We start from the raw sequence: 22,450 nt of genomic DNA on the forward strand, positions 1-22,450 counted from the left end.
TAATCAATCTGATTTTGGTATTGACCATCTGGTGATGTCCATGAGTAGAGTCTTCTCTTGTGTTATTGGAAGAGGGTGTTTGCTATGACCAGTGCGTTCTTTTGGCAAAACTCTATTAGCCTTTGCCCTGTTTCAATCTGTACTCCAAGGTCAAATTTGCCTGTTACTCCAGGCATTTCCTGACTTCCTACTTTTGCATTCCAGTCCCATATAAGGAAAATGACAGCTTTTTTTTTTGGGTGTTAGTTCTAGAAGGCCTTGCATGTCTTCATAGAACCATTCAACTTCAGCTTCTTCAGCATTACTGGTTGGGGCATAGACTTGGATTACTGAGATATTGAATGGTTTGCCTTGGAAACAAACAGAGATCATTCTGTCATTTTTCAGGTTGCATTCAAGTACTGCATTTCAGACTCTCTTGTCGACTATCATGGCTACTCCATTTCTTTTAAGGGATTCTTGCTCACAGTAGTAGATATAATGGCCATCTGAGTTAAATTCGCCCATTCCAGTCCATTTTAATTAGTAATACACCAATATTGTTTGCTTGGCTGGGACAAATACATCATGGTAATGCAAGGCTTTAACAATAGGGGGCACTGGGTAAGGGGTATATGGGAACTCCATACTATGTAACTTTTCTGTAAATTTAAAACTATTCTGGGATTTTAAGTTTTTGTTACTGTTGTTTTAAGGTAATTCAGGGATTTAGGTGGGGAGGGCACCTCTGGGTTTGGCTTTCTGGTTGGAAGGAGAAGGAAGGTTTGAAAGGAAATTCAAGGAAATCTGAAGGGGGACCAGAGGGGCTGCCTGTCTTGGATGACACAGGCATCCTTGCCTCCAGCATCCCTGAGGAAGTGGCTTCCTACAAATGAAGCTAGCAAGGCTTCCCTTACCAGGGGATGGCAGAGAGAGAGAGAGAGGGAGAGCTGAACTTCACCAATTCCTCAGGGAAATCCTGTTAAAAATGCAGATTCTGACTCAGCAGGTCTGGGAGAGGCAGAGCTTCTGCTTTTTTAACTGGCTCCCAGCTGGTGTTGATGCTGTTGGTCTCAGGACCACACTTGGAGTTGCAAGAAGCTGGAGAGATGGATGCCACTGCTCACCTAGGAAGGGGGGAAACAGATGCTGAAAGTGAAGCTGGACAATTCCCACCCTCTCTGGGACCTGAGAAGAGGGGCAGGCTTGTAAGGTGCTCCCCCCACCCCATAAGCAGAGTCAGGAAGCAGGTCCAGTTCTGATGGCCTGCAAACTGCCACACTGCGTGGTGCCTTAGCCCCCAGCCTCATGTCCCCACCTGCACAAGGACATCCCAACTCCCAGCGCCTGTGTCTTTAGGTTGATCTGGGGATTGAATGGGAGGGTTTCGGCACACAGCGCAACTCTGTGTTGGAATGACTGGGGCCCTGCTTCCAAGGACTAACAAAGACTGGGTTTCCTGTTTCTTTATTAACATGGCTGTACCCTCATGAAGTCACTTTTGCTTTATTTAATCAGTCATTCAATCACTCAACAGATACATATCGAAAGCCCGTCTCATGCTTCCAAAGACTTTGCTGTCTAAAATCTCCAGTCTCGGGGAGTCCAGGTTTATCGAAGGTTAGAGCTGAAGAAGAGGAAAACACCCGCTGGATCTCACCTCCACTTGCCAAGTCTCCATTTGTCTTTCCCCCTCTGCTATGCTCCCTCCCTCTGACCTCCTCTGGCTGGGTCCACAGAAGGGAGAAAACTGCCCCGGTGGGCTGCCTCTCTTCCTCCAGGGACTCTCCCACTGGTGACGGCATGAACACCACCTGTCCCAGCCTCCCTTGCCTCTGGGGTTTACCTCCCCTTTCTCTGGCAGGAGGGCTTTGGCCGAAACCTCAGCCATACCTTCACTGCTGTCCTCCCAGGGACAGGGGCTATGGAATTCCTGCTCATCCTCAAACTCAATATGTATAAACATTTATATGCACTGTCACAGGAGTTTCAGAATCAGATCAAGGTGGTTTCCTCTCGGCAGACACAGGAAAAGAGAAATCACGGTTGTTGATTTCTGCTGACTCACAGGCCCTTTAGGAATCTGCTAACAGCGCACGATGTGTCATCACCCAGAAAAACACACTCAAGCACAGCTGCAGGGGATTCTGGGCACTGGACGAAGAATGCTGGGTCCGAAGGCTCCTGTCAGCTTAGGGATCCGTGCAGAACACAGCTAGACAACAGGCTAAGGGGGTGGGTGTGAGGAAAGCCCAGGTTTTCAGTGTCATCACATTGTCCCTATGCCCCCAAGTCCCCAGCTCCATCAGTGGTCACCCAGTGCCACCCTTCACACCATCCCGCAGGTCAGGTCTGTAGCCCGTACACCTGCCCAGCCAGTGCCTCCTGTTGGTGGCTTCTCCTTGGCCCCTGGGAATCTCAGCACATCGTCCCTCTGGGGTGGAAACCCTGGACCACTTCTCCCTGGCCTGTGGCTGATTCCACTCCCACTACCCAGGACTCCCCAAGCACCCTCCAGCATTAGTCTTCCTTCTCTTGAGCTCGAGCTAGCACAAAAGAATAATGCACCTTTCCCCGGCACAGAAGTCCACAGACCTTAACTCACACCCCAGAGGCAGGGGAAGGAAATAAACAAGGAGATCCAAATGGATAACCCTGACCCCAGATCCTGGCCATCAAGCTGGTCTTGGTTTCTGCCCTCCCATATCCTTATCCCTGTCTCAAGGACTTTCCTTCTTTGCTTGAGGGATCTTAGTTCCTGACCAGGGGTTGAACCCAGGGTAGAGTCCTAAACACTGCATGGATGAGTACGAAGTTGCTTTAGTCATGTCCAACTCTTTGCGACCCTAGGGACTATAGCCCACCAGGTTCCTCTATCCATGGGGATTTTCCAGGAAAGAATACCGGAGTGGGTTGCTGTGCCCTCCTCCAGGGGATCTTCCCAACCCAGGGATCAAAGCTCTTAAGTCTCCCACATTGGCAGGCAAGCTCTTTACCACTAGAACCACCTGGGAATTCCCTCAGGGACCTTCCTTCTTAAGTGATCCCTTTATGACTTTTTTCCCTCAGGCTCCCTCTCATTCCTCCCTCTGTCACTGTCTTCCTCGGGGGCTTTATGTGAGGAAGATGTGGCTGTCCCCAGGAACGAAGAAAATGCTAGTTTTCTACAAAATTCCACGAGCCCCTTCTTTCTTTATCACACCTGAGTTTTAGCTGGCACGTGGTCACATAGCTGAAGATTATACTTCCCAACATCCTTGCAGCTGAGGTGAGTCTGGGGAAGGGAATTCTAACTGATAGCTATGAGGAGGTCAGCTGTAGACCACTTTTAAGTTTTGCTATTAAAAGAAATGAGTATGTGCTCCTCTTATCCTTTCCTTCTTCCTACTGACTGGGAGGCAGACATGAAGGCAGGAGCTACAGCAGCCAATTTTAGCCCACTGATAGGAGCCACTGGAGAAGGAAAGGGTGACCCACTCCAATATTCTTGCCTGGGAAATCCCAAGGACAGAGGAGCCCCACAGGCTACAGCCCATAGGGCTGCGAAGTCGGACATGGCTTAGCGACTAAATCACCACCATGAGAGTCATCATGGACCTCAAACTGTGACCAATACATAGGAGGTGCTCAATAAAGAATTTTTGGAGGGGCTTAACTCATTTGATCTTCACAAAAATCCTAATAGGCAGAATTACTGTATCATTATCTATTATCATCCCAACTTTACAGATGAGGAAACTCACAGAGAGGTTAACTTCGTAAGGTCACAAAGGGTAGGATTTGAGCCCAGGCAACCTGGTGGCAGAATCTGCTCTTAATTGAGACAGCATATAGACTGTTATGGGGCTTCCGAGGTAGCGCTACTGGTAAAGAACCAACCTGCCCATGCAGGAAACATAATGAGATGCTGGTTCCATCTCTGGGCCGGGAAGATCCCCTGGAGGAGGGCATGGCAACTCACTCCAGTATTCTTTCCTAGAGAATCCCATGGACAGAGGAGCCTGGTGGGCTACAGTCCATGGGGTCGCAAAGAGTTGGACATGACTGAAGCAACTTAGCACACAAACAGACTATCATGTGAGGGAGAAAAGACATCTACCCCATTTAGCCTCTGTATTTGGGGGCCTCCTTGTTATAGCAGCTTAAATATCCCTTCATATACCCTCTATGACCTCCCAGAGGTGGCTGTGAGTCTTCTCATTGCCTAAGGCCTGAGTATGAGCCCCTCAAATGCAAGTTGACAAGGAGGCAGACTCCTAAGAGGCAGCTGAGGGTGGCTTTCTAGGGGCTGAAGACTGCAAATTGAATACCTGCCTTTTTACTGTAGCCTTTGCACTATTAAAAATTGGCAGTCTCCCATCCTGCTTGGATCACCAGCCCCTGAAGCACCTACACGTGCTCACAAGCCCTCCCTTACCTCCAACTTATCATCTCAAAGACATGAGCACACCCACACTATTCCCCAAAGGGTAATGTTTTGTCTGTTATTTAAATCAACATTTCAACAGTTCTGCTGTTTACACTTTACAAGGTACCACCACAAAATCTAGGCATGGAAAGATATCTAGGATCTACTATGAAGTGGAAAAAAAAAAGGGTAAGTTTCAGAAAAAGATGCATGTTCTTTTCTTATTTCTACATACATGTGCACAACATCTATATGTTGGTGAAAAAGCAACTCCCTCTTTGGAAATCACGGCTACTCAGGAGCACTCAGGAATAGAGCAGGTCTGAGTGTCACCCCCATTTCACAGATGAAGAAACTGGCTTTAGACAGGTCAAGGCCCAGACCTCAAGGCCAGTGTGAGTGAAACCCCCGTCCCACACCTCAAAGCCCTGCTCTTTTCGTCAGACCTGCCTCCTGTTGTTCTAGGTCAGTGTCATTCTAGGTTATTGTCCCCATTGTCTACCTACCTCACTACTCCCTACCCCACCCCCAGTCTCTGCCATGGAAGGAAACCAGAGACAGGGATCTCTGGGGGTCTCAGGCAGTCTCTGGGCGGGGAACTTTTCTGGCAGGGTCCCACTGCCTACTTATGACCAATAACACTAGATAGTTCAAGGCAGTGGGTCTCCCCCAGTGACAGAGGAGTCCCAATTGCCTGGAGAGAATGATAAAAATGTACCAGCCAGCACCCCCCTCCCAACTCCTGATCCAGGCTCAGCCTCCTGTGGTTTTTTTTTTTTTAAACAAGTTCTCCCCAACCCCTCACCCCTGGCAGGTGAACTTAACCCATGAACACTTTGTTAATACTGGAAACTGACTCAAGGTAAGCCCTTTTGTGTGAAGGGTAAGGACATGGCTGTTTTCCCCTTTGTTTTCCCACAGAGATCAGTTACATTTCTTCAGTGGGAGAAGTGGGCTGGGAAAAAAATGTGGGGGCAGTGTAGAGACCTCAGGACACTGCAAGTGGGATGTCCTCATGTGCCCAAAAGGAGGAGAAATCTCTGAAGTGGGGGTGCAGGTTCTTCCGGAACTTGTTAACATCTTACATCTCTCCCTGAAGTTCTTGAATAATAACTGGCATTTGTACTGAGATTTTACAAAGATCTTTTGGGAACATTAGGTTCATCCAGCCCTCAGTGCTACCCTCTGAGGCAGGGATTACTGTCCCCAACTCACAGATGGAGAAACTGAGGCTCAGAGGGATGAAGTGACTTGCCAAAGTCCCACAGCTAGGAAGTCACAGGCATAAATCCCCAGGCTGTCTGAGCCCTAATTACAGGTGTGATTTCCTCCATGGTAAGCCATTCTTGGGGCGGGGGTTGTATGGGAAGGGGGGAGGTTCTACATTTCTCATAGACCAGCATGCACAAGAATCCAGGAAGGGGCAGAGAGGGAGGGGGTTCCCACGCCAAAGGGAAGAGTCTCAGGTCTGGTTCCCAGGGATTCCATTTGGGTGGTTCTGGAGTACCAGCCCTATATCTGCATTTTCCCAAGCTCAGATTGCCATCCAGCCAGGCACATCAGCCAAGGCTCCCCTGCTGCCTTCCCATCCTGGACCTGGGGAGAAGGGCACATGAGGTGTCCTGGCGTGAAGTGCAGTGACTCTAAGGACCCCCAGATGTCCACACTGGAGAGAGGAGGAAGCACCATGCCCCTTCATGGGAAATTACTGAAGACCCCAAGAGAGAAAGGATAAGGAAAGAAAAAGGCAGAAGCCCCCACTTCTACCACTTTCCCCATCTAAGGCTTGAGTTTAAGACATCTCATTTTCATGGGCTACTTAGAGTAACTGGAAATTCCCAATATTTGTGGTTTACTTTGATATGTGTCCAGGTGAGCAGGAGGGGGCCTGGATCAGAGGTCTGGGAGACCTATACAGAATCACAGAGCATCACCTGAAGTGAAAGATTGTCACCAGACTTCATTGCGGGGGGGGGGGTACTTCAAAGCCCTGTACCCCTCCTTCTATTACACACACACACGTACATACATTGTTCCCTCTCTTCTCTAAGGACAGTGCCAAATTCAAGGGCAAAGACCTAGAGTGACCTTTATAGATTGCCTCATCCCACAGCTGACCAGGGTTCCTGCCCTCTATGACCTTGCTTCTCCTAACAGTCCAGGCCTGGAGAATGTCTTGCAAGGGGTGGGAGTGGATCCGATGACTGGGGCTCTGGTGAGCGTGGCTGTGCCAAGGTCAGGTGTTCAGTGTCAACAGGAGACGGCGGCTGCTCGGGTGAGCAGGAGGAAGTACTTGGTAAATGCAGAAATCAGTGTGTGTCAGCTATGAGAGGGCCATCTTGGGGGTTCTCTGCCAGGGAATAACTGGTGGTCACTTGAAAATTCAGGAGTCTTGGCTCTTCTAGAAGTGCCAGACACACTGTCATCACCTCTCACCAATTTTTAGATAGCTCTGAGTGGACTGACCTGCTGGTACTCATCCTTCCCCTGACTTTCCATCTGGAGATTACTACCCATGAAACACAGCCTGTTCTGTCAGGCTTGACAATCATAGTATAGAGGAAGAAATTTATAACTTGCCAGACACTGTGTCAGTTGGGGGTGTGGGCCAGCAGCAGAAAGAGCACCGAACTAGCAGTAGGGGTGGAACTCTGGAGCAGAGTCATTTCTTCCTTGTGCAACCCCATAAATATCAGAAAAGCCTCTTATGCCCGTTTGGGTAAGGGATCTCCTTTCTGACGGCAGAGGGATGGCTATGATGTCTGCCAGCAGATCAGATCAGGAACAGAGAAACAAAACAGATCCTGCCTCTTGCCTTGAGTTTTGCAGCCCTGCAGCAGTACCGAACTATGGACAGCAGAGGGAGCTCTTGCCTAACCTTTCCCGCGTGGAGGCCGTTGCGAGGGCCTGAATTTGGGGAGCAAGGAGGGTTCTGAATCTGCTTCCGAAGTCCCGGGTGACTGCAGTGCAGCGCCTGGCTGGAGTAGGACCAGGGACAACTAGGCACTCATAATCTCCCCTTAAGGCAGTCGCCCAGAAGAAGTAGCCTCTTGCGACGCCCCAAAGTGAAAGTGTGAGTCGCTCGTCGTGTCTGACTCTTTGCGACCCCATGGACTGTATAGCCCGCCAGGCTCCACTGTTCATGGGATTCTCCAGGCAACAATACTCGAGTGGGTTGCTATTCCCTTCTCCAGGGAATCTTCCCGACCCAGGGATCGAACCAGGATCTCTGTGTTGCAAGCTCTTTACCGTCTGAGCCACAGTGAAGCCCAAGGAGGACCGTTTTTACGCTCAACGGCCCCTGTACCCCCGGCGCACCAGCGGAGACACGGGTTTGCGCCTTTCTCAGCCCTACTCCATATCCAATACCTGAAAGAACGTCCCTGGCATCTGTGGATTCCAAGAATGTGCCCCTCAGTCGCACCCTTGCTCTTTTCTTGCCGTGGCCCTCTCCTAATGGCCCAGTGCCAAAAAGCGGAGGTGAAGCGTGCTCACGTAAGGGCTTGTGGTGTGAGGGTGAGACTTTGGGGTTCTAGGTGGGGTAGTGGGAAAAGGGGGGGCTGAAAAAGACTCTGATGATGGGAGGGATTGGGGGCAGGAGAAGGGGACGACAGAGGATGAGATGGCTGGATGGCATCACCGACTCGATGGACATGAGTTTGAGCAAACTCCGGGAGTTGGTGATGGACAGGGGGGCCCGGCGTGCTGCTATTCATGGGTTCGCAGAGTCGGACACGACTGAGCGACTGAACTAACTGAACTGAACTGAAGCGTGCGTGCTGCTGTTGCACGTCTCCACCAATGCCACTAGGTGGTACTCCAAGCCCGCGTCTCAGAGAAGCGCAGGCTTTTTGAAGAGCCTGGCTCCAGTGCTCGGGATTTAGCGTGAAGACTAGGGAGGGCTCCAGAAAGGAGCCAGCTGAGTCTGAGGGCCCTCCTCACTGCAACAGAAGGACGGACCTGGTATTTTGGGGGGGCTGTGAAGCAACCATATTTCCCAGAAGGGCTTGGAAAGGGCGAGAAGAAGTGGGGGGTGGGGGGAGGCATGGCACATATTGTGGGGGATAGAGGGTGAATTCCCCAGACCTTCCTCGGGAGCTAGAGAAGGGGTGGAGGATCCTCAGTTATTTTAATGTATCTTCAGATTAAAACCTGTAAAACCTCCAGACTTATAGGTTTTGTTCCGAGGCCACTGGGAGAACTGGAGGTTTTAGAATCTGAATTCGGCCTGGGAACTTAAAAAAAATCCAAAAGCATGCCCGATTCTGTCCATTTGTCTGCTTTTCTCCCGGGATTTGTGGGTCTGTTTATCACCTTCTGCCCTGGACCTTCCATACTCCACCCTGTGCAACCGGAAGCCAGGGAGAGAAATCTCCGGATCTTTGGCCTCTTTCTTTGCTCTTCCTTCAGAACCCTCAAGGGCTTCTACTCCCTCTAAATCTGCCCCAAGCTTTGAAGACCTGCCCTCCACAGCCCTCCCCCGCCCAGTCCAGGATAAAAGGGGAAGGGTCTAACTGCATCTGACTCAGACGCATTCTATGGGTCAGAACTGGTCTGTCCAGGCCACCCCGGAGTCACCTGCCCCCTCCTCTGCTTGAGGTCTTCCCTGAACTGATCCATCGGGCCCCAGTTTAGCTTCTCGCTGAAGACCTGCAAATTAGTGAGACACTGATGTCACAAACTTGTGGGATCCTCCCCGCATGCTGAGGCTTGACCCAGAGGTCTCATTCCCTCCGGCTCTAGCCCTCCAAGTGCTATCGGCAGCCGGTGTGGAGGAAAAGGAGGACCCGAAGAGGCCGAGGTCACGGCAAGCGTTAATCTCATCCCGCCATCTAGGAAATGGAGGTCCGATGAAGGGAGCTAGAAACTGTCATGCGCTGGCAGTCTCGCCAAGTGCAAACGAGGCCTGGCCTGGAGAACCGGGAACTCAGGTGAGACCCAGACCCACCGGCTTTCTCTCCTAAAGGGGCGGGGCGGGGGGTGGCGGGGAGAGGTTGCGTTCTCCTTAAGGGGGGATAGAAACCTAGGTTCTGAGACTGTAGGGAGCCGGGACTGGGACGCAGAGAAGTGATGCTTCCCCTGCGACCCAGGCCTACCCGCCAAGCTCCAGAAACCTTCGCATCCTCAGAGGTTGCCTGCCTCCTGGGATGGGGTAGATGGGCTTGAAAAGGATGCTCTATTTCCCTTTAGGCCTGCAAAGTCCCCTCAACAGTCTAGGCCCTCGCTCCCAGTCCCCGCCAGTGGCAGCGTGGTCGGGGCTCCAAGGCCGGAGCGCGGGAATACGGGAAAGTGGGGGCCTGCCAAGTGGGTGGCATGGGACAAAACGAATCCAGGATTCTGGGAGAAACTGGGAGAAGTGGAGGTTTGGGTGACCGCCGCCCCAAGGTGACCCTTTTTGAAGTAGCACGCGCTGCCCGGCCTCCCAGGGAATAGAGCCCTCCCCTGAGAGTCCCCTCCCCCTCCCCGAGGCCAGAGGTATTAGTGCTGCTTCATCAGAGCTCATTTCCTGCGAAAATGGAAACATATCCAGAGTCCTTAAAGTGAATGACGAGGCTTCGGGTGTAATTGGGCTTCCGGTTGGTGGCTATTTCCTTCAACTGACAGTGGAAAAAATATAAACCCACACCTCCCAGATATAATTGTATGATTGTCAGAGATGCAGGATGAATTCGCCCAGACTCGGGGGCAGTACCTGGGAAGTGTGCACAAACCCTCACCCAGACCAAGGGACCCAGGAGCCCCGGACCTCCACACCGACCCTTACATCCAAGCCCGAGCCTCCGCAAGCTTCTTCGGCCTCTCCTCCCATCCTGAGTTCCGCTCAGCCTCTGCCAACTGAAAACGCCGGATCTTAAGACTCTGGGGCGGGTGGGTCTTTTCCTTCCTCTGAAAGGAGGGTCCTACGGTGCCGGGGGCGGGGGCGGGGGCGGGGGGTGGGGGAGGTGGCTGAGAGTCCCCGGACCCCTGTCCCGGACCGCGCGCGCCGGCTGCACATTTCTATGCATAATCCAATTTTCTCCGTGACTATCTAGTTAAACTCTTTAACAACAGCTACATAATTAGAATTTGGATTCCCATTAATTTTCCCTGGGCCTCGAACCATTTGCAGCTCACACTGGTAATTAATGCGATACATCACTAACTTTACCCAGCGCCGGCCAGCCGGGCTCAGGTCGCTCAGCCCGCTCCAGGCGCCCTTGTGCGGCGAGTCCCTGACTCCGGACCCGGCTTTCCGAGTGGGGGCCGTTTTCCTCCCTCCAAAGCCAAATGCCTCGGCCCGCGCAACCAAAGCCTTCTTTCCAGGAAATTTCACAATTAAAAATATTTATCGGGAGCAGATTTACGTTTCTGGGTTTCCAGTCTCGGGGCGTCTGGGTAGGCTATTAAGAGTAATTAGCATCTTTTGCGCATGCAGATTTACTTCGCTCATTGCCACATAACTCATCCCTAAAAGCCAGCGTAGTCGAACACTGGCGCCGCCGCCAGAGCTACCGCCCCCGCCTGGGTCTGGCTAGGGCTCCCCCGGTCCCGAGCCCCCGTGGGCTGCCCGCTCCTAGTTAATCTGGCCCAGAGGCTTGCTCCAGGCACTGGAGGCTGCGCTCCAAGAGAGAAGTTTCCCACCCTGGAGAAGACTGACGCCAGGGCGACCTCAGGCGGCGGGGGGAAGTCTCAAGTCAGGCTCTCCCCCTGTGTCGGGGCCCATGGTCTGGACCCGAGGCTTCGCGAGCGTGCTTTGTGTGCGCGAGCGAGTAGGCACGCCTGTGTATGCAAGATAGCGTGCGCGCGAGTGCACGTGCCTGTGGTTGCTAGTGCGCGCTCCTGAAAGTGTACGAGGTGCGCGTGGAAAACCAGCGCCTCTACCCCCACCTCTAGCCCATCCCTTCCTAGGACCGCAGCTCGAAGGCCAGTCCTAGACCACCCAGCTAGGGCACCCAGCTAGGATTCAGAGGGAGACTCGGGCCCCTTTCTTGCCTTGATTTCCCTTCTACAGAGCCGGCCCCAGCCAGCCAGAGGGCCCGGAACGCGCAGCGCGGGACGAGGGGGAAAATGGGAGGCCTGACGGCCGCTCACATCACAGCGCAGTTTGCCTGGTGCTGGCGAGAGGCCGCCAGAGAGAGGGCAGGCGGAGCTGGGAGTCACTGAACTGCGGCTGGCGGGATCTCTGGGGAGGCGCGAGAAGCTGGGGCTAGGTGGGGATCGGGGGTGGAGGGGATGGGAGTGGGGGCGGGACAAGGTGCAGAGTGGTGGTGGGAGGACGGTGGCCAGGAAGCGCCGGGGCGGCTCCCTAGCTCCCAGCCGAGGCACCCACTCCGGGTTGGTTATTAACGCGCTGGGAAGTCCGCGAGCCGCCCAACTTTCTTCTCTTTAATGAGCCTAGAAGAAGAGGCTGCCCTGAAGGGGTTTGTTCATTAAAGATGTAGCTGGAGGAATATTGTCTCATTAATTATCTGGTTTTAATTACACTCCTACCCTTTGAATCCAGAGATGGGAAAAGTTGATTCAGTGGCGCCGCCCCCTTTAGCTTGAAGAGTCGGGCGGGGCAAGGGGACCAGGATGGGGCGGTGGGGACTTGCAAAGTGCCTGGAAAGATGGGAGCAGGCCTTGGGGTGTATGCGGCTGCCTGTGAATTACCCATGCAAGAGGGTTCCAAGCCTGGGTGTGTGTGTGGATGAGGTCTGCCTGTGAATCTGAAAGTACGTGTGTCTGTGTGTGACCATGTGCGCTTGAAAGGCCGTGTGGACGTGACTTGGGTGTCTATGTGTGCTCCCCGCCTGTGTGGGGTTCTGTGTTCGGGTGTGCGTGGGGGTAGCTGAGTGTGTCTATGGATAGGCCCCAGAGTGGGGATCTAAGTGAACAGGAGTGTGACTGCGCGTGTCTAAGAGGGTGGCTTCCTGCCCATCAGCTCAAGTGACAGTGTCTGACCATGTCTCAGGGTCTCCACTGTGCCTGTATGTGGCCCCATGGGTATGCGTCGAAGGGGCACGCTTCATGGCTAGAGCATCCCAGGAGCCAGCACCTCTCCAAGGACATAGCTTGGTTTCTGAGGGTCCCCAGAGCTAGGGTGCCATCTGGAAACCACAGTTCTTCTGGAAGGGGAGTTATTTAAAGGGGTGCTTGGTCCTGCCTCGTCCCTTGTCAGGCTAGCTCGGCGCTAAAGCGGGGGCCGTTTTCCCTTTAAATCGCGGACACTTTGACAGGGGACATTAAGGACCCGGCTGCTCAGGCTGAGCAGATCATAAAACCGGACAGGCAATTTCTGCTCCCGCCAAATAGCCGGGCAAACTCGTTCTGCATCTTTGGTTTTAATGCACTAAACTGGCAGCTAAGCAGGAAGCGAGCAAAGAGGGGGTGGGGAGCCCCCCCACATACACTGGGGCACACACCGGCACCTGCACTGGCGCCAACACCCCTTCACACCCTCTCGACCCATGCCCCGCCCCGACCCCCCCCACTGGTGGAATTATCAACTAGAATTTGATTAATATGCAAATCGCAGGCAAACAGCTCCATATAATTCTTTCAGTGGAGAGTAATTAATCACCAGTTAAAGCAAATTAATACATATATCAATTTTGTCAGAAACATGCTTAGTTCAATCGCCCGTAAAATTGAAGTTTGAAGTATTAAGAGGCTCTGCAGAAACGCCAGGACTAAAACTTTCAAATTGATCCTATTTAGTAATCAATCAGGCTCTCCCCTCAGGTTAATCTGCCTAATTTTTCATCTCAAATCATACACTTTACTGACACGCCATCTAGCAAACAGTCGATAAAAAGTTAACAAAAATGATAACGACTCCAGCCAGAGCCATTGTGCAGGGCGGGTGGGCGGTGGGCAGCTTTGATTGCATTTCTGGGGTGGTTGGGGACTTGGTTTTCTCCTAGGCCAAGGGCTGGGAGCCCTCCCGGGCAGCCTTGGCTTCCCTGCCCACAACCTTTGTCTGTGACTTGCTCTCCTCAGTCGCTTTTGGACTCTGCTCAGAACAGTCAGAACCCTGACAGCTTTTCCCCCAAAGTCACCTAAACCAGCTAGCTCCCTCGCCACGCCTTGGTTGCACAGAATGTCTGAAGGCACGGGTGTGCTTGTGGTAATTGTGGGCTGTGCCTCTGTCACTGTGTCTGTATTGTGTGTATAACAGTGGGGCTGGTATAACTGTTTCACAGCAAAGGTTTCTCTGTTTAACTGTTGTGTGTGCTGCTGGCTACCTGTATGTCCATGCATGTGCTGTGACTGCACTGTTTCTGGGCATTCCGTATGTCTGTCCCCATGGGTGGGTTTTGGGTTTCTGCATTGGAGTCTGTGCAACTTAGTGCCCGCCTTGGGTGTTTGCCTTGTTTCTAGGATGTCCGTGTGACAGTGTGTGTCTGTGTTGTATGTGCCCTGGATTGGCCATGGCAGGCAGCCATTACTCAACAGCATACAGAGGACACCCCCCGCCCCCCACAACCAAAAAAGCAAAGCCTGTGCTTATAGTGTTTATTCACTGCCTCAACTTCCTTCAGAGTAGACTCAGGCTCAGACTAAGGTTCCCCACTCCTCTCATGCAGGCGTGTGATCCCAGGGGGTCTGTAGGCAACCAGATCAATAAATGCCATCACAGACTTCAGGAGAGAGGGAACAGTCCCTATGACCCAGGCACTTCACTTTGAGCAGCCTCTGAGACATGGGAGGGGTCACTTCTTCTCCACCCTACCCTCCCTCTCAGGCTCTATGTTGAGGGGAAAGGTAAGGAAGCGGGGAAGGTCTATTTCTTGGCAGAGGAGACTCCCAGCCCTATATCCCTCCCCACAGAGCCCTAGGACCCATTGCTTCTGACTTGAGTCCTTGAGTTTTGAGCACATTTGGGTTCAGATGGCACAACCACACCTAGATGTAGTGACAAATCTTCTCATCTCTATCTGTACATGCTGATAACTAAACCCACGGAGGCTCCAGGATACTCACAGGAGACTATTCTTTCTTCCCTGCCACATCCACATTTACTCACAAACAACTAGCCACATCCAGCTCTCCATGAGGAAGTCTGCACATGTCTACTTGCACACACCAATGCACAGCAATCCCTGCACACATTACACACACACACACACACACACACACACACATACACCAGATTCCGAAGCAGGCAGGACTCATTCAGTCCCGACACTGCCAGCAGCATCACTTACCCACCATCCACTATACACACACATCAACATTGCCATTTGTACCCTCCCCATTTGGGGCAGGAAGGAGTCCCCACAGGGAGGAGTAACCTAGCTGGGGGAAGCTGGGCCTTCTAGGGCAACCTGGGACTGGTACAGCCAAAGCCAAATTGCACTAAGGTTTAGCCTGGGGACCAACTTGAGTAGGAGGGGGCAGGCCGTATCCTAGCCATTACCCAACAGCACACAGAAGAAACTCCTCCCCTCCAACCAAAAAAGCAGAGCCTGTGCTTATAGTGTTTATTCACTGCCTCCACTGCCTTCAGAGTAGACTCAGGCTCAGACTGAAGTTCTCCACTCCTCTCATAAGCCTCCCTCCCTTCTGATCATGTGTTCCATTGCTCCCCACCCCACCCCCATCCCCCATCCCCTGATAACTCTAAATTTGAGAATTTGAGTAGCCAGCTTGTCAAGCTGTTTGGAGCTAGGATTCTGTTTGTTTTTTGCAGCTTCAGTTCCACACCAGTGTTCATTCTCTCGATTATCTGTTCACACTCGATCCCTGCACACATCACACACCCAGAGCAGGATCACTCACCCACTGGTCACTCCTACCCCAGTGACAGCTTTACTTCTTTTCTGTCCATTGCACAAACTTAGTCACACCTAGTCACACACAGCAGCACACACCCAGTCACCCCCAGTTGCACATGCTCTGTTTCCATCAGTCAGCTGTGCATGCCTAGTCTCTCAGTTGCACACGCTCTCCTGACACACTCAGTGACACACCCTGTTGGTGCTGGAGAACCTGGCCACACCCCCCCCACCCCCTCGGCCCCAAGGTCTCCTCCTGGACTGGCCGCTGTTAGTCGTAGTCACCAAGGTGACTTGCTGATGGCAGCCCTGAATCAAGGGGTGCAGAAGTGGGGCCCCAGGAAGACTCAGGTGGGAATTCTCCTCCATTCCGAGAATCGCTCCCTGCTCAGACACACGCACAGGCCCAGGACCACCACCTTCCTTTGCTCCAGTCCTGAGCCTCACCTTTGGCAGACATTGTAAACCCACCCAGGATTGGGCTCCCAGCTCCCCCAGGTCTGCTGACCTCTGCCCAGGACCTCATTGGCACAGGCACACAGTCTAGGGAGGCATCCAGTTCCCACACAAACCAACTATCCATAGTTCTACAGCCTAACCCGATCACCACCCAGCACACCCACAGACTCCTCCCACAGCCGACCAGGGTCCTCTCCACCTTACTACTGCTGCTTCCAACCTGCTGACCCTCATGACCCCAGTTTGCCAGATTCCGGGTCCCCTCACCCACATATCCTGCAGCCCCCACCCCTGTCCACTCTGGGCCCCTTATCTAGCCACTCCCCCTACACCTGCGCTCCCTTAGGCCTCTTTCCCAGGTGTGTGTATGGGGGGGAGGAACATCTGTATTCTCAGCACAAACTACTTTCTGCGCCCCAAGAAAGAGGGTTGGTTATTGGGGTAGGGAGCAAAATCAAGGTGCCCCTGGGTTCCAGCTGTTGGAGACATGCAGGGCGGGGTGAGTGGACTTCCCTGGACCTGGAGGCTCAGAAGGGTGGGGAGGAGGGGGTCCCCGCGGCGACTGGCAGGGGCGGAGGGGAGGCGCGCGGCCCCAGCCCGTCCCTTTCAGGGGGGACTCATGCATCAAACTTCAATTTTCCGGACGATTGAATTAGTGATTTTTTTTCTCCTGAACTAAAATACACTTAAGTCTTTGGGATTAATTACCACGTTCTGGTCCCTCAGACTGGAGTATTACTTATCGGAGCTGCGTCTGACACCGGCCCGACACCTCGTAAAATAAGGAACTGCGCCTCCTGGTCTCACCCGGCGCCGCCCGCCGGCCCCCCGGGCCGGGGAAGGCGGAGCCGGGGAAGCAGAGCTAGCCGGATAGCGCAGAGGGGCCCGGCTAGTCCGCGCGCCGCGGGGTCCCGGACCGGAGAGCAGAACCTGCCCGCGTCCCGGGACTTGGCAAGCAGGGCCGAGGCCTCAGACCCAGCCGTGAAGGAAGAGGCAGAGCCAGGCCGCTTCTCCAGGGCAGCGGGGAAGCGAAAGTGGGTCTGCAGAGAGGCCAGAATCCTGAGCACGCAGGCCCGCGACGGCCTCGGGCAACAGGGCTAGCGGCCCGGAAGGTCCCGAACCTTAACGAACCTCGCCCCGAGACGGCGCAGGGCCCACAGCCCTTCACACGATCCAGGCCACACTTGCACGTACACTCACTCTCAGAGAATAAACACATAATGCACGCGCCCGGCCCCCACAGAGCGCACAGAGTGAACACACCCCGCACAGCCGCACCCGAGGCCCGCCGGGCCGGCGCCTGCGAAGACCAGGGCCAGCACTTGGGTTGGAGGGCCTCTCACATCACAGGTTCTTGGTGTAGCGCCCGAAGCTCGGCCAAAGCCATCCCAGCGCTCGGGGCGGCGCGCGGGTAGCTGCTCTCATCGGAGCCGGATTGCCTGGGAGAGGGTGAGCTAGAGCCCAGGCCTCCCTGATCCCAGCTCCTCCCTCCGGTGGCCAGACAAGTCCCTCAGCCCTTGCCCTCGGTTGCCACCGCCTCCCTGCGCGATGGGGCCAGGAGACTAGTCCCGCACCACGCTGCCCGGTCGAACAAGTCCGACCTCCAAGCCCACGCGCGCTGTCAGCGAGGCTCCAGAAGCCCACGGGCAGCCTGGCGGAGGCACGGAATCCAGCGCAGCCGAGAAGACTGCGTCGGGGCGGCTTGAATCCGCTCCCCAAACGGTGTGGGACCCTGCACAGCGCGCTCTCCCCGGGACTCCTTGGGTTCAGCCCAGGGCTCAGCGTTCGCCTCTCTCCCCTTCCCTCCGACGACTGCAGTCCCTCCTTCCGCCCGCCTTCTCTCTGGCCTATAGAAACAACGAATTCCTCCTCGTCTTTCCAGGCCTGGGTCCAAAGCCACCTCCTCCCTGAAGCCCCCTCTACCCCAAGCCCGAAGTCGTTTCTCCGAGCTCTGCAAAAGGCGCTCCCCTGCCCCTCGGCCCAGTCCCCTCTGTCTTCGGTGGGGGCCCCGTCCGCTAGACTGGGAGTTCCTTGAGGGCCGGAACTGGATCTGATTCGTTTCCATTTCCCCAGCCCCCAGCGTGGCCTGGTGCAGAAAAGACGCACAACAAACATTTGCTGAATTGAATGGATTTTCCCCTTTATTTTATTAATCCTTGCCCTTCCTTCTTTCCTTCTTTTCCTCCTTCCTTCCTCCCTCGTTATTTTTTATTTCTTGGTTATATTCAATTGTCATGTTTTTCAGGCTCATTAAATCCATTTAGAGACAAAAGAATAAAAGGCAGAAGGGGAAGGAGGGGGAGGAGGGAAGGGGGAGGGGAGGGGGAGGCCAGGGAAGCAAACAAATAACCCGCTTTAACTAGACGGGCGGATAAATGGCCCCGTTTCTCCTCAGCCCCGATGCGCCTGCTTAGCTGCGCGCCCCGCGGGCCCCGCAGCTCGGGTGGGCTTAGCCCCGGGGCCGCCGCCCCCAGTCCGAAGGGACCCAGCAGGGCCCGGCCCGGGGCCGCGAAGCGGGGAGCGGCCCGAGGTGCCAGGGCCGCTTCATTGGGATTCATGGGCGTGTTGGGCGGGCGGCCTCGGGCTCCGGGCGCCGGGCGGGGGCCGGGCGGGGGCGGGGTGCGCACGGCGGGCGCAGATGCCCGAGTGACCGCCGCGCCGCGGTCCCTGCGCCGTCTTTGTGCCGGGGAGGCGCGCGCGGGGACCTAATCCATCAAATTGTCTACAAATTGTGAAGAAAATTCAAAAACCATATGGTCGCCAGCGCCGGCGCGCTCTGGGCTGCGGAGGGCCGTGGCCGCGCCCGCACCCGGAGCCACGGGGGGCTGGGCCCGGCTATTGTCGCCTGTCAGCGGCCGCCCGGGTCCATTCGTCCCGGCCTTCATGGTCCGCGCTCCGAATTACAGACCCATCCATCCTTTGAGGGCGATTTATGTCGCCCGGGAGGAACCGGCCTCGCGCCGGCCCGGCTGCCCGGCCGGCTCTTTCCTTCTTTCGCTCTCGCCGCTCCTCTTTTCCCCATTCCCTTTTTCTCTCTCCGTCTGTTTCTCTGTTTCTCTCTCTGTGTAGCTTTTCCTCTTTCTCCCCTCGTCTCTGTGGCTTTCCACTTTCTCGATCAGATTTTGAAGTGTTTTTTCTGTTCTCCTTTTTCTATTTTTCTCCCTTAGTTTCCTCGTGGACTCGCACGTTCCGGATTCAGGCCCCGGGGCCCCAGCGCCTGCCCGAGAACAGATGCGCATTTCTCACATCAATTTTGCTTAGAAAGAGAGCCGAGTGGCCTGGAGGCGGGACCTTCCTCTAGTGACAGCGGCCACTCGCCAGCCCAGTGATAACAAAAGCCCAGAGAGAAACCCGGTCCGTTCAGAAAAGTGAAAGCTGCCCCTGTTCCTGCCCCAGCCGCACTCGGGGGGCTGGGACACCCCCACCCCACCCCCCCGCAGAGTCCTTGGTAGATTTATGTCTCTGTCCCCAGCAGCGTTCGGGTCCCAGAATTTGTGAGCGTTACCAGAAATCCATCCCAACTCAGACGCCTCGGGCTCACATCTTCCTGTGCCCGTGTCAGCAATTTAGCCTGCCCTCGTGCCTTTGGCTTTATTTTCTTCCCTCCCCCAAGGCTGAGGCCCTCTGGCGAACCGAAACTTGGGAGCCCTCAGGCTCCACCCCGCTGTCCGACTGAGCTGTACCACCCAAGGCTTAGCCGGTGTTCCGGGGAGCGCAGGAAGAATACCCTTGGGTCCCGGCTGCGTTGCACGAACCCCAGGGCAAGTCCCCCCACCCTCAGCCTTTGCCCCACATAAATTAATTTTGCACCCGTGGCACCCTCAAAGTACGCACAGATTTCCTTCCAGCATTGTACGCCTCACTTTTTACCCGGACCTGGCGAAGCCCGCTTCTCTCGCCCCCTCACCATTTGGTAGCTGCCGCGTGTTCGTGGGCAACGAGCGCCTCCTCTCTCTCACCACTTCCCCCTCACCCTTCATTCTCACGCCTGCCCCGAAACTCCTCCAAATCGCCAAGGCCTAGGCAGCCCGAGAGCAGGAGCCGAGAGACACCGAGCCTGCCGCGGCTTCACTGAAGAAGGTCCATTCATTCAGACACGGTCACCGCCGGTTCTAGTAAAATGGCAAAGACTTTATTTATCGGAGAAAGAGGCCTTAGGTACAGTCCGGGAGGGAGAGGGCAGGGCAGGAGAAGGGGAGTGGCACGCGGGACCCACCCTCATCCAGCCACCCTTGTCTGGCCAAGTCGAGCTAGGAGCAGGGCATTGGAGACTGCAAGGCAGACCCAGAGCTCTGGAGGAGGTGGGGCGAGGATTTAGGTGGGCCTCCTCTCAGTCTCTGTCACATGCAAAGAAATTCTAAAAAGAGTAAAAAATAATGCTTGGACTTTGGGTTCCGTTTTCGTTGGTTGATTGGTTGTTGGATTTCCCCCTGCTTTGTCCCTAAGACCCAGACCCCAGTAGTCAGTCCAAGGCAACCAAGAGAGGGTGGGAAGGAATCTTTAAAATAACATTTCTGGGCATTAGGAGGCAGAAATGGCATCGAAAACAGACTTTTCTCTCGAGGGGTGGGAGGTTGTGGGGGGAGAAAACATTAATTTGAAACTTGCAAGTCAGGACCCGGTTGTCCCCCTCAGTCCCTTCCCACGCTGGGGGGAAATAAAGGCAGAAGGGAATAAAAGAAATCAACTGCAATAGGTCTAGGGAGGTGAGGAGGGAGAGGGCCGGTGCATTCGCCACATGCAGAGAAAAATCAAAAAGTCGGGGCGGCCCCCTCCCCCAGACCTCGAGGTTAAGTGTTTGTTACCCTCGATTCTGCCTCGCCCTCAGCAAAGCCGGCAGCCTGAGCTTTGAAATCAAGGAACTCTCCAAAACTTTAACAAATAAAAGAAAGGAAGTCAGGCTGCGGTGGGAAGAACCCGGTATATAGGCTTAAATATTTATACAGAAGCCAGACAGAATTGCGCGGCGAGGGCTCCCGGGGCGGTGGAGGCAGCGCGCGGCGACCGGCTCGGCCGGCCAGCCCGGGTTTATTGCTTCGAGAGGGAAGAGGCGGCTGCCGGGAGCCGAGTCCGGGCCAAGAATGGGGAGAAGGCGGGAGTTGCAGAGGAGGTCCCAGCTCCCCTCGGCGGTCCGGTCCGGGAGGCGGCGGGCATCCGGCTCTCGGAGCCCGCGGGCGGTGGAAGATGCCGGGCGCCGCTCAATCGTCCACGTCGATTTCTTCGTCTTCCTCGTCCTCCGAGCAGTCCTGGCTGCTGGCTGGCTGGTCTGTGAGCGGGGAGGCTGGCGAGAGCTGCAGGGGCCCGGCGCCCGGGGCCTGCGGGGCGCCTGGGGGGAGTGTCGGAGAGCCAGGCCTTGACTTAGCCCTGCCGCAGCCGCCGCCGCCGCCGCCCGCGGCCTCCGAGTTCTGCTCGAGTTCGGCCAGCGCCACGATGTCCATCTGCCCGCTAGGGCCCAGTTTCTTGGCGGACTCCACGTCGGCCTTCATCTCCTCCAGGTCCCGTTTAAGCTTGGCGCGCCGATTCTGGAACCAGGTGATGACCTGAGCATTGGTGAGGCCCAGCTGCTGCGCAATTTGGTCGCGATCGGCGGGGGACAGGTACTTCTGGTAGAGAAAGCGCTTCTCCAACTCATAGATCTGGTGATTGGTGAAGGCTGTACGCGACTTTCGTCGCTTTTTGGGGGTCTGCCGCTGCCCAAAGATGGTCATCCCGTCACGGCCTGCGAGGAAACCAGAGTATAGGCTTGCGCCCGGGGAGAGGAGACCCCACCCCGGCCCTTACTCACCCCACCTAGACCCATCCGGCCATCAGTCTGCCGCTGTTCCCTTCTCGGATTAGATTCGGCCACCTGGACTAGGGCAAGCCTAGGCTACGGCAAGTCCCCTTCCTCCATCTCTCCTCTACCGGAAGTCCCTAGGAAAAATTGTTTTGATCTCTGCCCCGTCACCTGAGAGTTCGTTTGAAAGACCCGAGGTCGCTAGAACATGAGAGCCAGACAGGGACGCTCTGACTGGGTGTGAATGTTGGCTCTCCACCTCGTCGCAATCAACACGACTCTACTGCTACCCAAAAGGTCCCAGCAAAGGCTCTCCATTCCCCACCCCAGGAACAGGGCTAGGAGTGACCAGGCCACTGAGAACGGGAGGGAACCAGGCAGACCGCGGAGAGATCTTGGGTTCCCGCCTCCCTCCGCGGTCACTCTAGCCTATCCCGAGGTCTCTAGGAGACAGGGTTTGGGTCCTGTTCCACGCATCTCCACTCCCAGTGGCAGCGGCTTGGGTTGGAGGGCCCTGACGACCGGCGTGGGGGGTGAGGCGGGCAGAGACACGGGGAAGTAAGCGTGGGACACACGGAAGAGGGCGCGGGGTGCTGGGCGCGGGGGAACCCACTGGTGGCGCCTACCTTCGGCTGCCTGCAGGACGCTGACCTCCAGCCCCTTAAAAGTCTTGCTAGCGAGCTCCTCAAGCGCGCACAGCGGCGAGGTCTGAGAGAGCAGCGCGCGGCCCGCCAGGGGCAAGCCGCCCGGCGCGTGCTTGTCCGCGGCCGCCAGCAGGTGCGCCGCCCCGCACAGCGAGTAACTTCTCCGCACAGACGGCTTGTTGAGGATGTCCTCGATGCTGAACGGCGTCAGCGGCTTGTTGGAGTTGGCGGGAGGCGGCAGGTGGTCCAGCGGGCTGCGCCGCCTCTCCTCCCCCGGCGCCGCCTTGCTGTCCTCCTTGGAAGTCATCTCGGCCTCGCTTGGGGGCCCGGCCCGGGCGGCTCGGGCCTCGGGGACCCAGCCCGCGGGCAGCTCGGGCGCCGGACGGCGCGGCAGGCAGCAGGCGGGAAGCAGGCGGGAAGGAGGCCGCGCCGGGCAGGGCGCGGG

At 55.4% G+C, this 22,450-nt stretch overlaps 1 protein-coding gene across 1 annotated transcript; it reads right to left on the reverse strand.

Annotated features, from left to right (window-relative positions):
• Window positions 1-19,695: 19,695 nt before the first annotated feature.
• Window positions 19,696-22,329, reverse strand: LBX1 (ladybird homeobox 1). The gene is made up of 2 exons (XM_043926833.1): window positions 21,988-22,329; window positions 19,696-21,304 (listed from the first exon to the last, which is right to left on the reverse strand). Exons 1-2 carry the CDS (start codon window positions 22,310-22,312, stop codon window positions 20,784-20,786), a joined length of 846 nt encoding a protein of 281 aa, XP_043782768.1. The 5' UTR covers window positions 22,313-22,329; the 3' UTR covers window positions 19,696-20,783.
• Between the last annotated feature and the right edge of the window lie 121 nt (window positions 22,330-22,450).

Source organism: Cervus elaphus, chromosome 15, assembly GCF_910594005.1.
Source record: "Cervus elaphus chromosome 15, mCerEla1.1, whole genome shotgun sequence".
Classification (NCBI taxonomy): domain Eukaryota; kingdom Metazoa; phylum Chordata; class Mammalia; order Artiodactyla; family Cervidae; genus Cervus; species Cervus elaphus.

Excerpts from the sequence above, each read along its gene's own strand:
- LBX1 (XM_043926833.1), bottom strand. The coding sequence starts at position 22,312 with ATGACTTCCAAGGAGGACAGCAAGGCGGCGCCGGGGGAGGAGAGGCGG. Across the intron at positions 21,305-21,987 it reads CGTCCTGCAGGCAGCCGAAG|GCCGTGACGGGATGACCATC; the intron begins GTAGGCGCCACC and ends GTTTCCTCGCAG.